At 38.8% G+C, this 15,600-nt stretch overlaps 1 protein-coding gene across 2 annotated transcripts in view; it reads left to right on the top strand.

The window, feature by feature from the left end:
- Window positions 1-8,252: 8,252 nt before the first annotated feature.
- The window catches only part of LOC127507224 (FYVE, RhoGEF and PH domain-containing protein 6-like), a 31,194-nt gene continuing 23,846 nt past the window's right edge, over window positions 8,253-15,600 (top strand). The window contains exons 1-3 of one of the 2 annotated variants that reach the window (XM_051884192.1): window positions 8,253-8,333; window positions 9,430-9,571; window positions 11,254-13,417. In XM_051884192.1, the coding sequence (XP_051740152.1) occupies window positions 9,559-9,571; window positions 11,254-13,417 (2,177 nt within the window). In that variant the 5' untranslated portion in view covers window positions 8,253-8,333; window positions 9,430-9,558. Of the gene's footprint in view, window positions 8,334-8,789; window positions 9,572-11,253; window positions 13,418-15,600 lie in introns of those variants that run through there. The other variant, XR_007928287.1, reaches the window with a different exon arrangement.

Genomic DNA, 15,600 nt, shown 5'->3' on the forward strand with positions numbered 1-15,600 from the left:
GAAAACCACACGCCAAATTACCAGGGAAAAAATATAACGCAGCACAGTTTCAAGTTCAAAGTTTCAAAACAGCAAGCAACAACAACCTATACACTGCACTGTACACAGTAAAGAAAAATTCTACTTATTTCAACTTAAAAACTATAAGTATAGTCAAATTGGATGTACAAATTATTTCAACTTAAATTACATTAAAACTAACTTTAAAATCAAGTTAAATCTTGTGTAACTTATAAACGAGTATAAAAGAGAGTTAAAGTAATGTATGTGACTTATTAATCCATTTTTTTTACAATGCATGAAAAAACAATGGCTCTTCCTTTTTTATATCAAGTATGTCAGTATAAACATTAGGCGCATATGAATTAATGTTTAGAATTTTTTTTAACTACAAACATTTAGAAAATGTTTGTACTTACCTTTACATGTCCTCTTGCAATATTAGTTAGAAACAACGGAACTTCTGGTTAAAAATGGGGAAGAACTCATCATAAGTCTCTGTCAGTTCGTGTTAAAGGAATCACCCTGATTCATTGCTAGCCTTAGTTTCTTGCAGCAAAACATTGGGGGTTTCCAATTTGGCTTTTTAAAGTATCAACTAATTGATATTTGCTTCGCCATTTTCAAATTCAGCTCCACAAACACACAAATCACTATTACAAGATAACATTGTGGACGGGACTGAAATGAATCATGTTTAACGTTTCATTTTGACAAGTGTTATGATATGATGCATCAATTTTTGAGCAAGTACATAACCAGCCAGTGTTCAAAACTATCTCTTTACCTTACCCCGCTTCACAACAGTAAGCTTGTAATAATGTTTTATAATAAAATTGGTACTGGTGGGTTTCCACTGGAAATTTGAGCATGTAGCTGTTCGTCTTTGCATCATTACATCACATCTGTAAACAGAAAGAATGAGTCCCAGCTAGTAGACTATATGGCGCGTGAGGATGCTGCAGGTGACGGATAATTTATGGCCTTTTCTCACAGCAGCTGGAATAATTAAACTTGTCATTTTGATGGCGGATTGTAATCCAGAAAGGTCCAAATGGCAATCATCAGTGACAACTGCAGATTCACCCGTAGTCAAAAGCAAAAGACTTAGGACTGCGGAGTGGCTACAGAAACTGAAATCTACAGGTAACGCTAATATACACTAAATACACATTTAGTGCAATGCTGATGTTGTTTAAGGCAGGAACACACCAAGCCGACGCCGACAAACTAGTGGTGACGAAAACAGACTGCGGGATTGGCTCACGTCGGCAGTGTCTGGGTCCAAAGTTGCCCTGACACACCAAACCGACGCTCGACAACCGATGGCCAAGTAGCACGTCCATTCTGCGCTTGCATAAGATGAAATGCCTTTCCGTACCAGCAGGTGGCAGTAGCTGAACAGCCAATCAGAATGCTCAGATGGCCCGATGGACAGACGAGCTCCGACACCGATTCAACATGTCGAATCGGCCGAAAAAAAGCAGACGAGGACCAACTCGAGAAAACTTAGTCGGCCGACCGTCGGCTTGGTGTGTTCCTGCCTTTACATTAACAATCTGAGAACAAAGTATAACAATAATGATCATTTGCACGGTTTGACACGATCCAAGCTAGGTGATCGTTAGATTTAATCACCATTGGCAGTGTAATTGTAATGTTTTTTTTTCTAAGTTGGTCAGAACAAAAGTGGCAGATTTGTTACTTGCTACATTTTCCAGTGAAAATTCTTATTTTGGTCATACTTCCAAGACGTAGAATCTGTGATTCTGAAGTACAGTATCACCGATGTGGTGACTGACAGCAAACATTAGATTCATTCGCGCTGAGGAGCCGTGCCGATGCACAACCCACATAAAGATGAGAATTCTGCAAATAACTGCAATTGCAGGGTTCAAACAGAGATGGCGACAAAGAGGCAAAACTTACGGACTGCAGCTTTAATCATTCTTTTAACTAAATAAATAAAGTTATAGTGTGATAAGACGTTTATTATAATTATTATTGTTTATCAAATTATTTTATACATCTGTTTCAAAAAGGACCGACTTTTGATTGGCTGCGCCACAATTCAAAGTGGGTGGGCCCATGCTTCGCCATTGGCGGGTGGATAGTGCCACGGATAACCTGAAGGAGATAGTCGTGTACTTTTACACGAGAGGAGAGTACATCGCCACCTAGGGCTGTCGCGGTAAAGGAATTTCCCTTGCGGTGATTTTGAGTGTCTCAATATGGCGATATTATTGCCATTTTTTTTTTTTTTTTTTTTTTTATATATATAAATAAGTCTTATAGTGTGGTCCGCAGCCATGAAGACGATGGAGATTCAAAAACAAAGCAGGCTTTTTTAATAATCCAAATACCCTGAATGAACAAGCAGAATAATAATGGCGGACCGCAGTCCCGTTCCAGACTCCGGCTTGATTCCATCTGGACCGCAGGACATAAATTGAACCATTTTACCGTTTCTGCAGATTAAAGTGAGCAGCGTGTCAAAACAACAGAGCTGTTCACAACACAAGCACTCAGGGTTGTTTATGGTAATGATCTTTTGGCGCTATATCCTCTAATATTTTTATCTTGAGCCAAACCTGCTTTATTCAAGCCATTTCTACTCTGTACGCATTGCTTCTCTCTAAAGACGTAAAGTGCCACATTAAGAGCTACAGATGTCGCGGTTATTTTAACAACAGCAGAAGAAACACAGTGAGCAGCAACATATATACTTTTGCTAAAATACTGAAGAAAATGAGAATGCAGCAAATACAAGGGCGAGATATTAACAACACCTGGACACTGACTGCTGAAAATGCAAATATTTCTAAGCACATATTATGACAAATTCGAAGCATACATGATGCCAAAGAAAAATCACATCTTCTCACGGTACAAATTCCATGAGAAAGTGCAAGCGGATGGAGAGAGTTTTGATAATTTTGTCACAGAACTGAAATTGCTGGTCAAAGATTGTGGATATGCCAACACAGCAAAAGTAAAGGAGCAATTGCTAAACTATGGACTGGACTTATCACTAGAAAGAGCTGTAGACATAGCACGATCTCACGAAATAGCACAGGGACAGCTAAAATCTATGACCGGACCGCACAGTGTAATTCACACGCTGCAGGTTGCGCATGCATGTTCAAACAAGGCATTAAACAAGACCGTAAAAAAAACTTCCATCAAACCCAAAAGATAAGCCACGAAATCCACAATGTGTGGACAATGGGAAAAGGAGAAATGCCCAACCATTGGTAGACAATGCAAAAGGCGCGTAAGCCAAACCATTTCACAAAGGCTTGCAAAACGCAACAAAAAAACTGAGGAGACAAAAGAGAACTGTTTAACAAAGGAGAACTGTGGTAAATGAATGTGGTAAATGGAATTGAGGAAGTCTCAAAACCACACAAAATTATATTTAAATTAGACACTGAGGTGTAAGTAACAAAATCAGATAAATCATCAGAATTAGTCAACTATGCCCAGCAACAAGAAAGCTGTCAAGATATGGCTGTCATGGCGGTGTGTAGGCAGACTGAAGAAGCAGGCAGATGATGAAATATAAAAACAAACTTTAATAATAATCCACAGATAATCCCCATACAGGCAGGAAACACACCTTAACACCGTGTCCTAACCAGACGCAATGCGATAAGATTCCAGTGACAAGCAATTTGTCTGTCCACACCAGACGTGACTACGAGATGCGACTAATGCCGCGTTCCAGGCAACCCGTAACCCGTGTTTTTCCAACCTTCTACCCGTGAACCCGCAACATTCAAATCTGCGTTCGTGCTGTCATGTTTAGATATAAACAGCTTCACAAACAATCTTTTCAAACACACAGTATCATTATTTCTGAGTTACAAATATTCCAATTGTCAGAGAAGTATACAAAAGTTTATTGTTCAGATATAAATGCTGAGCTCTACATTACCGATCAAAATAAAATATATCACCTTTTGAAAGTAACTGGGTGCTTCAAATAACGAATGTATCGCCACTAGGCGTAACAAAGCAATCGATGAATCCCTTTTTTATGAATCCCTTAATGAATTCAAACTTGACTTTTTTGCACTTTAAAATTAATACCTAATCTACGAGGTAGGTAGGTAGTAGCATAGAGAATGTTAGAAAAAAAAATAGATGTTACCTTTGTCAAAGAGTTTTAGGTCATTTCACCCATCTCATACTATACCTCATACATCTAAGCATTAGTTATGATTAGAGGATAAAGAAAAGAGGACAGGCTATGACAGGGTTAATTTGTGCATAATTGTAATGTTCAATCATTGTTTAAAGGTGCAATATGTAAGAATTTTGCAGTAAAACATCCAAATAACAACAGGCCAGTGTTATATATTTTACTCACTTTAGTACTTACAATATCCCAAATGTTTGCAACTATTTGTAAATCATGAGAAAATTGCAATTTTAACCAAGGCTCCGGGACATGTAAGGAGTCGCCTGTAAATTGCGTCATACCTGCCTTACCCTCGTTTTCCAGTTTTATTTTGGAGAAACCATGGAAACACCAAAGACGCTTTAATATTTACATGTTTTAATAGACAAGGGAACAACTGTTTTGATATATTTTTAGACAGAATACTAATTATTGTTATATAGCTCAACACTTTTAGTATTATTGTTTAAATCTAATTTTCTTGATTTTTTTGCGAGTACCATGCTTTTACCATGCCTCAGAGAAAAACACTATTTTGTGAAATAGCTAACATAGCATAATCAGATGCAGATTTATTTTTAGTAACAGCAATACAGCTTTTTCTCCATCATACAATACGTTTAAAAATTGCATGCCATTTATAAACACAAGCCATCCAGCATTTAATATGATATTCTAAAATCGATCTAGCTTACTGCAGTGTACAACAAGTGTCTCACAGCAGCCACTGAGCGAACGCTATAACATTAACGTTATAACGTTAACGTTATAACATTTTCAACACACTCAAATGTATCTAATATGATAAACAACTGCGTTATCTTATACTCATGACTGGAAAAGCGGAAGCAGCGCCGGGGACTGTGGCATAATAAAAGTTCCGCTGCTCGTGAGGCGTGTGTTGTGCAATCGCTCCAGCGGCCTCGTTCAGCTCCCACAACACTCGGTCCTGCTCTGCTTCATACTACAGTAACGTTAATCGCATCCATGAACATGATTTCTTCCCAAGTCCTATCCCGATTATTTTCCACCGGCTGTGAGGTGAAGACCACACGTCCCAAGATTCTGCGCTCAAACTTGGCGTCATCAAGCTACGCCTTTGTTTTGAATAGGCCTCTAGCGGACAGAAAATCTTACATATTGCACCTTTAACACTTATGGCCCTTTTTTCCCCCAAGTCTCCATTGGTCTTTTTTTTTTTTTTTTTTTTTAATATCACAATAAATATTGTACCATGGACTTTATACCGAGGTATTATCAGTGAGACTGTGAGATTTTGATATGGTTACATCCCTACAGCATGGTAAATGTAGTACGTACGGATTACATTCATACTATATAGAATGTACTTTTTAGCAGTCGTGAAGTAATTACTTATTCAAAATAAGTACCTCAAGAGAGTATGTGATTTTGGATGCAGCCCCGAAGAGAGGCGAACTAATCATTTCTGTTTCCGCTACAGACCGCATAGCCTGGATCAACGAACGACTCGGACTCAAAGACTCAGGAGGTGAACTTATAGGCTCGTTTGAGATAAGCAAAATCTGCACAGAACCGATCACCGGTGATCACCGCAAGATGCATGCCGGTAAGAAATGTGTCCTGAGCGTGGGCTGCCTTGCTCTGATGTCATGCTGACGTATATCAAAATACTCTCGCAACAGTAAGGCAGCCATGCGAAATTGCGCAGTTAGGCACAGTTGCTCTCCACCGACTGCGCTAATCAAAAGCAAGATATGAAATGACTTGCTGACGACACAGCTATACTCCAGTTCGGACGCGTACACAGACTACTTGTATTTATACAACTGAAAGTGTATGCTGGGGTCCGCTCGGTGGATTATTGCACATCAATATTATTGCACATCTGGCTGTCTTCATATTGTTTTAACGACAGATTGTAAAGGTGCGGGTAGTGACGGACATCTTGACACAGCCTCTCTTCATATTTGACGTTCATGTTGTTTTTCCAGCATATGCACAGTTGGTGCTTTTGTAACCTAGTGAAAAAACGGGAGGCACGTACGCGAATGTCCGCAAAGAGCCTCCGCATACACCCTCTAATGAAGATTTTTACGTCACGCGGACCCTTGCGCATGTGTAAAGTATAACACTAGCTTAACACTAGCTTTAAAGGGGACCTATTATGCAAAATTCACTTTTGCATGGTGTTTGGACATAAATGTGTGTTGGCAGTGTGTATACACAACCACCCTATAATGATAAAAATCCAACCACTCCTTTTTTTTTAATCCCCATCAATCATAAGCAGTGTCTCAGAACAAGCCGCTTCCAGATCTCTGGCAGTGTGACGTCACATTAGCCACAGGCCCCGCCCACGACTGTTGACAGACACTGCCGTTTTAACATAGAACCGCCCTGAGCGAGTTCACAGGGAGTTGTACAGTCCGCCATTGCTGCACTGACGAGAACGTCTCCCAAGCGTTTCAGGTGTTCTGTAGCTGGATGGATTAATCCACATAGCTCTCTCCATTTACTCCTGAAATCTGAGCTGCTGAAGACGAGGTGGATTAATTTAGTTTTCGAAGGAAATGCTCCCTCAACTCTACCGAAATTCGTTTATGTCTGCGCAAATCATTTCACACCGGACTGTTTTGTGAACGAATGTCAATACAAAGGGACAAAACAGAGGTTGAGCTAAAAAGTTGTTACTCAAGGATAGATCAGTAACTGTTCGTGATCCAGCTTACAGTCTCCAGAGTGATACTGGATATGGCAGTAATGAAGGTGAGAGCACTTTATTACAGTTCATTGGAGTTGATTTACGTATATTAAGTTTACCAGTTTATTAAGCACAACCCGAAAAGGCATAAGGTCTTTATATTTGTTTACTGTTAGTTGTAACGAGTGTTTCTGTGTACTTTGCTATATATGTTGATAATGCAAGGGAGAGTTTATGGATAATGTTTTAATGCACACTTGCACTGTGTTTTAAGCTCTTACAGTGATTTTCTAGAGTGAAAACAGACGCTTCATATTTTGTGTTAAGTACAATAAACCTTATAAAACTCATCGGTAAACTGGCTTGTACTAATATAGTGGATAAAAACAAGAAAACAACATAAGTTATAACCGTAATTAAACTAAACTATACCTGTTCTATCTCCGTGCAGCATATATTCGCAGTTTCTGACATTATGCGTCCTGACTGAATCCTGACACCGGAGAACGAGCTCTTGAAGCTCCGCCCTCTTAGGCCAAGCGCAGCAGCTCATTTGCATTTAAAGGGCACACGGCGCGTTTTTGCTCAACCCCAAAAAGTGGCAATTTTAACATGCTATAAAAAAAATTATCTGTGGGGTATTTTGAGCTAAAACTTCACATACACACTCTGGGGACATCAGAGACATATTTTACATCTTGTAAAAGGGGGCATAATAGGTCCCCTTTAATGCTCATTGGTTTAAAGAACTACTTTGAAATGAAAATTAGCCCAACCTTTACTCACCCTCAAGCCATCCTAGGTGTATATGACTTTCTTGTTTCTGACGAAGGCAATCGGAGAAACATTAATAAATGTCCTGACGCATCCGAGCTTTATAATGGCAGTGATAGGGTTTAATAAGTACTGAACAAAGTGCTTCCATCCACATCCATCCATCATAAACGTGTACTCCACACAGCTCGAAGTGTTAATAAAGGAATTCTGAAGCGAAGCGATGCGTTTGTGTAAAATATCCATATTTAAACAAGTTATGAAGTCAAATATCAAGCTTCCGCCAGACCGCCTTCCGTATACACGAAAAAAGTGTAAACTGGCGTTGCGTCAATTAATAGGGAAGGCGCATGCTTTGTGAACTGCAAGAGGTTTACACTTTCTGCGTATGTTGAATACGGAAGGCGTTCTGACGGAAGCTCGATATTCGACTTCATAACTTGTTTAAATGGGTTTTTTTTTTTTTTACACAAACGCATCGCTTAGCTTCAGAAGGCCTTTAACACTCCGGAGACGTGGAGTAGGCTACATTATGATGGATGGATGGATGTGGATGGAAGCACTTGTTCAGCTTACTCATTGAACCCTATCACTGCCATTATAAAGCTCGGATGCGTCAGGATATTTATTAATATTTCTCCGATTGTTTTCGTCAGAAACAAGAAAGTCAAATACACCTAGGATGGCTTGAGGGTGAGTAAATTGGGCTAATTTTCATTTCAAAGTGAACTAATCCTGTAACAGCCGTGATGCATCGATTAAAATGTTTGATTTTAAAACTCTAATATCATGTTTTTATGTGTATAAATGTGTGAATATTCCCAAACTCTCTGACAGTGCGATCTCTGGGTTATGTGATTGTTGTCATATTTATAATATATATAAAAAACATCTGTAAGTAAAAATTATTGATAAACACGTCTTATATATATATAGAACAACTGTAATTAAAGTAAAAATGATTGATAAACATGTCTTTCGTATGAAAATAAATAAGTTATTTGGGTGTCTTGATCAATATATTTATTTTTATATAAAAGAAAGTACTTAAAATACATCCAGTTTATCAGCAACACAGCAGCGCACAAGTGTGAATCCCGCGATATCAGCCTTTGATCTCGTAGGTGTCTGATCCACTACGAGAAGACAGAACTGTGCGGCGTCTGCATCTCAAACGAGCCTAATCATTTGTTTCCTGTACCTAGGTCAATACAAAATGAACGAATCACTCTCTGAGTCAACTCGTTCCCGAGTCATATTGAAGATTCGTTCGATTGACCCATGACTAAAATCAATGGCGTGTTTACCTTGGTGGATTTGGGTGCGAAATTTTAAACAAGGAGATAGAACAACATGAAATGTTATACCATAGATTTGAAACGCGCTAAATAGTTTCTCACATTTAGCCTAGCTACTCATACTACTAGTACTACATTTGGATTTTGATAATTTAAGGACCGAAATGTAATGCCTTTTGATGATTGAAAATCGTCTTTAGGTTTGTGAGGAACCGATTTATTTTGTTTTACCGATATGGATACAGTCAGCACAGAAATAGATGATGTAAAGGAGTTTAATTTCTATATAATTTCCTTTGTATTAACTGTAACTTTACCATGAACTCCATTAACTCGGATCAACACAGCCAGGCGCGCACACAATGGAGTTGATTATTAAAACTGGAATGACTCTACTAGTTACATGCTATACAAAGGCACGGGTATATGTAACCCGCCCTCTCTCTGAGCCTCTGAAGGAATTTGATCACACTCTTTCCTCATTAAACTAGACTGGAAACGTCGCCTTAGATGGTGTCGTTGAGTTTCTAGAAAACAGGTAGACTACCGGGAAACACAAACGGACAAAGGATTTGCTCGTGGTCACGGATGTCTCATGAATAAGTGAATATTGTGGGACGATGAAGCGTGCAGGTGAGAGTTTATTTATTTATTCATACTAAGTCACAACTACAACCATTTTATTAATAGGCTACAGTAAGCTGATGTTAACTTTTTAATTCAAGTTGTATCAATTAAAGTCACCACTGGAAAGTTTCGTTTATTTTATGCTTGGTTAAACTGACTTTTTGAAGGCAAAAGCAAAAAGAAACTGACTAGTTGTCACACGGATAAGGTGTCAAAATATTTCTGTAACAAATGAGTTTTCTCTATAAGTGGTTTGTTTGAGTTCAAGCACCTACCTTGAACTGAATTGAAGTGAATTGAACTATTCACTGGATTAAATAGTCTGACAGCTAGTCCTTGTATATTAAATGTGTCTTTTGTTTGTTAATTTAACAGAGTTAAATAGTGGAATATGCTATATAAATCTTGCTGAATTCCATTACAGCTAGGGACTTTCCATGTAGCCTACAGTACATTCCTTCAATGTAGTTATGAATGTAGTAACTGACAATGACAGCACCTTAAAGGTTGTTAAAATAGTTTTTATAATCTATCCCTATCCTTTATGTTTTAGGTTCTGACAGACCCCAAGCCTAATGTTTCATGTTTCAAAAAATACATCAACAATAATAATAATAATAATAATAATAATAATAATAACAACAATGACACTTAATGACTTTTCCCTATTTTTAAAAGTTAAATATTTATATATAATACTACTAATAGAAAGTTCTGAAAATGTTACATTATGTTTCAGGCAAAAAAGAAAAAAAAAACAACATGAATTTTCTATTGTTTTGCACTGCCGTCTGCTGTATTTTTGTAGTTTGTTTTTGTGGTTCTTGTCATGATTATTCTCCTGGATAAAAATCATCTTTCTGAGAAAGTACATTGTGAAACATGTTAAGTCTTTTATTAGATTATAATTCAGAAAAAATATTTTTTTTATTATTATGATGGTAGGATATTTAAAAAGTACAATTACACAAACAGCAAAATGTGTCTTAAGCCCAGGATACACTGCACAATTTTTGGCTGTCCCAGACGAAAGATTGCCATCGTGAAACAATCGTGGTGATTTCTGTGATTGTGGCTCTTAATCGGTGGTCCTATATCGTATAGTGAGAGAGGTTCAAAGACGGCAGTTTTCCCGGTCTTGCGACCAAAGATAGCCTATGATAATTTTCTGACATTGTCAGAAATTCAGCATGATCAATGCACAGTGTGTTTGCTGCTACGACCTACGTCTACTGACCAGTGACCAGCCAATAAAAATGCGACATGAAATCAACGAGACATGGCGCTAAAACTTAAAACTGCTTACCTCAAGCTCTTTTCACCGTCTTCTTTTACCGCTTCCTTTTTTTTTTTTTCAGCATACATAAAAACTACAACTGCCAAAGTGTGATTCAACATTGTCTTTTTGTTTACCACTAGCGCATGCTGATGATATTCTTCTATAGATCGTAGCCTACGAGTCAGTAGGTGTCATCGTACAGTCTACATGCATGTCGTACCCAAGTTTAATAGATCCATGTCGCACAGTGTGTTTTGTAATGATCTTATAGGATTGCTAAAATCGCGCAGTGTATCCCGGGTTTTAGGGACAAAATTTGGTTTTCGCAAACTAGCAAACTAACTGTGTTTCAACCAGTGTGTTCTTTTCTTGTTTTTATGTCTCCATGTGCTTTTTTTTTTTTTCTCAGCGGGTGATCAGAAACCACCTTTGGCTCCAAAACCAAAGGTTCTCCCAGCACCAGTGCAAACAGAACGTCCACCTGCTTCCAAGTTGTGTGTTTACCAACATACCTCACCAGCTGTTAAAAGTAAAGTTAAGCCTGATGTAGCACCAAAACCATGCCTTTTCAAACCTCCCCCTCCTTTCGATTCAAAACATCTCACATCCGAGGAGGGCCATCAGCCTATTTTACAACAAAAGTCTGACATCACAAAGAACGTTGGTGTTCTAAATTTCAGAAATGGAATGCACACTGGGAATAACAAGCCGGAGTGGGATTACATAATTCCAATTTGTGTATGCAATGACCGAAATTGTGCTGATTGCTCACCAAAGGAAAACAACCAAAATGTTAATCAACATGGGAACAGCCTTGATCCATGTAAACCAGGAAATGCCAAAAGTCCCAAAAAGAGTTCATCCAAATCTCCGCCGAGAACACCAGAGGAAGAAAAGCATTTGGTGACACCTACTTTGTCAAAGTGCATCTCTGGACACACCTCGTCCAATAATAATCATTTCCATCCAACTGAAAAACCTCAGAGAACATCCCAGATCCAGAACAAGGAGCCTTTGAAGGAACATCAGAGTGGTTCTGAGATGCAAGCGACCAGGAAACACCAAAAGAACCTTGTCTCTAGTGTTAATTCATCTGTTGATAGTGGTCAAACACCAGAGTCTATAAAATGTCAGCAAACTGCAAGTAGTGTGCAGTGTAGTCCATCCCCTACTAAGCCTCTTAAGAAAGCACCACCAGTAGCCTTACCACGCAAAAAAAAGATGGCACAACCCAACGTTATCAATCAGGAGTCAGCGGGCCTTACCAAGACAGAGTTTACTGTTTTACCTGTTGATGTAAACAATCCAGATCCATTATGGAGAGAAAGTCCTAATGAGATGAACATCAATGCTGTAAGACATTCTAGAGAGAACAAAGATCCTCAGGCCATAAGGAGCTTTGAAGGTACCCAGTGTAAGAGCCAGGGCACCCCAGCACCTGTCCCACAACAGAGGATCCCTAAGCTGCAGCAAAATAAAAAGCAAGTTGGTGTACAGGGGACTGAGAAGAAAGTACAAAATCTGAATGTATCTCCTGAGGTATCAAGCAATACCCATCTGAAGAAGTCATCCCAGAAACCTCAACCTGATGCCCGTAGGCACGATAACATTGGGTCTACAGAACCTTCAGCAGATAGACTTCCTAAAAAGACTCTGTCATTCAAAAGTCCACTGAGAAATGATGGTCACATTGACGTAAAAAATCCTGAAGGACATCCCCTTCTCGCATATGAAGGACAAATTGCCAATCAGAACCAAGCAAGTGATGTGCCAAACAAAAAGACAAGCTTGACTCTCAACCCTAAATCAAAGTCCTTCTCCTCAGCAGATATACGTAAACCTGATGGCCTCAAGAAGACCTCAAGAAGACCTGATGGCCGTAGGCACGATAACATTGGGTCTACAGAACCTTCAGCAGATAGACTTCCTAAAAAGACTCTGGCATTCAAAAGTCCACTGAGAAATGGCCACATTGACGCAACAAATCCTGAAGGACATCCCCCTCTTGCATTTGAAGGACAAATTGTCAATCAGAACCAAGCAAGTGATGTGCCAAACAAGAAGACCGGCTTGACTCTCAACCCTAAATCAAAGTCCTTCTCCTCAGCAGATATACGTAAACCTGATGGCCTCAAGAAGACCTCCTTTCTAAGGATCATGGACCTTGACCCTGTCAAAAAGGTTCCTAAGTTATCTGTCAAGAGTGGGCACTCCCTTGACCTCACTCCAGTTATGAATGAGCAGTCAGTGGATACAGAGGAAAGCCAGAATGAAATCTGCTCTCATAAACTGGCGTCACTGCACAGTGGTCACCTCGGTGGGAATATACTAGGAGTTGAGCAGAGTGTAGATGAAGATCTTGCAAAACATCTAGAGAATGCTGGTGAATCTATACATGAATATGAAGATATTCCAGAATATGAAAACCTGCCTCCTTTTAGCACTGCAAAGGCACAGGATGCCAATGATAACCAAAATCAGTCAACCATGTATGAAGATGATGGTATTTATGAAATTCCAGATGTGCTCCCTGAACACTGTGCAGACACCAAAAAGCAGCAGTTTCTTAAAAGGTAAAATTTTAGGCAATACAGATAAACCAATAACTATTTTCATATTATAAATGGCCAAGCTATCCTAGGTGCATATGACTATCTTCTTTCAGATGAAAACAATCGTAGTTGTATTAAAAAAAATATCCCGGCTTTCAAGCTTTATAATGGGAGAAAAGGGGGTGTGAGATTTTGAAGCCCAAATAAGTGAATCCACACGGAAGCGCAGAGTATAGAGCAAACAAAACACCCGTTTCAAATTAGAAGTCTAAAATGAGAATTTTTAAAGAGAAATGTTGAAGGATTTTGATATGAGAGAAGAGGAGCTTGAGTTTGTTGCCCATCCCTATTCGTCTGAACCGCAAGAGGCATCTAAGCTTACGCTACTCCTACATCCTACATTATACATTGCGTCAGAAGTTACTCTTTTGGCGTAAGTCAATTTGCATAGACTGTCTGCCGAAAGGTAGTTATTATAGTTTTTATTATGGATATTTTTCTTACAAAAACCCATTGATTTGCTTCAGAAGGTCTTTATTAACCCCCTGGAGCTCTATGGATTACTTTAATGATGAATGGATGCACTTTTTTGGGCTTCCAAATCTCACGCCACCTTCACTACCATTATCAAGCTTGGAAGAGCCAGGATATTTTTTTAATATAACTCTGATTGTGTTCGTCTGAAAGAAGAAAGTCATATACACCTAGGATGGCTTGAGGGTAAGTAAATCATGGGATAATTTTTATTTTTGAGTGAACTATCCCTTTAAGTCAATGTTGTAATGCTTAAATGAAGGCATACTGTACATCAGGTCTTCTCAACTCGAGAACCACTTTCCTGCAGAGTTTCGCTTTAAGTTAATAAAGGTCTTCAAAATAACTAGAAACTTATAGACAGATGAGTTTAATCAAGGTTAAGACTAAAGCAGGAAAGTGGACCTCAAGGGCCATGGTTGAGAACCCCTGCTGTATGTTTTAAATATAATATAGATAACTTAATTTTGACATGAATAATTAATGAGAAAGTTGAATAGTTGAGATGAGTAAATTTCATTCCTGAATTTAACTTGAAGTAGCAAAATGAATAACGGAATTTGATTTGCAAAATGAAGAATTTCAATTCAAATTTGAATTTAAGTTGAAATTAATAGAACGTCAAACTAATTGAAAATAACTGTCATATTTAACTGGAAAAGCAAAGTTTTTAGTGAAGGCTAAAAATCCTTGATAAAATAAATCAATACCAATAATAATAATAAAAAAAACCCAGTCTTGGTTTAAAATATACATTGGCCCTAAAAGGTATTTGGACACTTAAAAATTTATGAATGTTTTTAGATGTGTCCGGAAAGTATTCTCAGCACTTCACTTTTTCCACATTTTGTTATGTTACAGCCTTATTCCAAAATGGATTAAATTCATTATTTTCCTTAAAATTCTACAAACAATACATAATGACAACGTGAAAGAAGTTTGTTTGAAATCTTTGTGAATTTATTAAAATGCTTTGTTAAAGCATCTTTGGCACCAATTACAGCCTCAAGTACAGCCTCAAGTCTTTTAAAAAGTATGATGCTACAAGCTTAGCACACCTATTTTTGGGCAGTTTCTCCCATTCTTCTTTGCAGGACCTCTCAAGCTCCATCAGGTTGGATGGGGAGCGTTGTGCACAGCCATTTTTAGATCTCTCCAGAGATCAATTCAATCAGTTCAATCGGGTTCAAGTCTGGGCTCTGGCTGGGCCACTCAAGGACATTTACGGAGTTGTCCCATAGCCACTCCTTTGTTATCTTGGCTGTGTGCTTAGGGTCGTTGTCCTGTTGAAGATGAACCGTCGCTCCAGTCTGAGGTCCAGAGCAGGTTTTCATCAAGGATGTCTCTGTACATTGCTGCATTCATTTTTCCCTCGATCCTGACTAGTCTCCCAGTTCCTGCCGCTGAAAAACATCCCCACAGCATGATGCTGCCACCACCATGCTTCACTGTAGGGATGGTATTGGCCAGGTGATGAGCGGTGCCTGGTTTCCTCCAGACATGACGCTTGCTATTCAGGCCAAAGTGTTCAATCTTTGTTTCATCAGACCAGAGAATTTTGTTTCTCATGGTCTAAGAGTCCTTCAGGTGCCTTTTGGCAAACTCCAGGCGGGCTGTCCTGTGCCTTTTACTGAGGAGTGACTTCCGTCTGGCCATTCTACCATACAAGC

This window comes from Ctenopharyngodon idella, chromosome 24, assembly GCF_019924925.1.
Source record: "Ctenopharyngodon idella isolate HZGC_01 chromosome 24, HZGC01, whole genome shotgun sequence".
Classification (NCBI taxonomy): domain Eukaryota; kingdom Metazoa; phylum Chordata; class Actinopteri; order Cypriniformes; family Xenocyprididae; genus Ctenopharyngodon; species Ctenopharyngodon idella.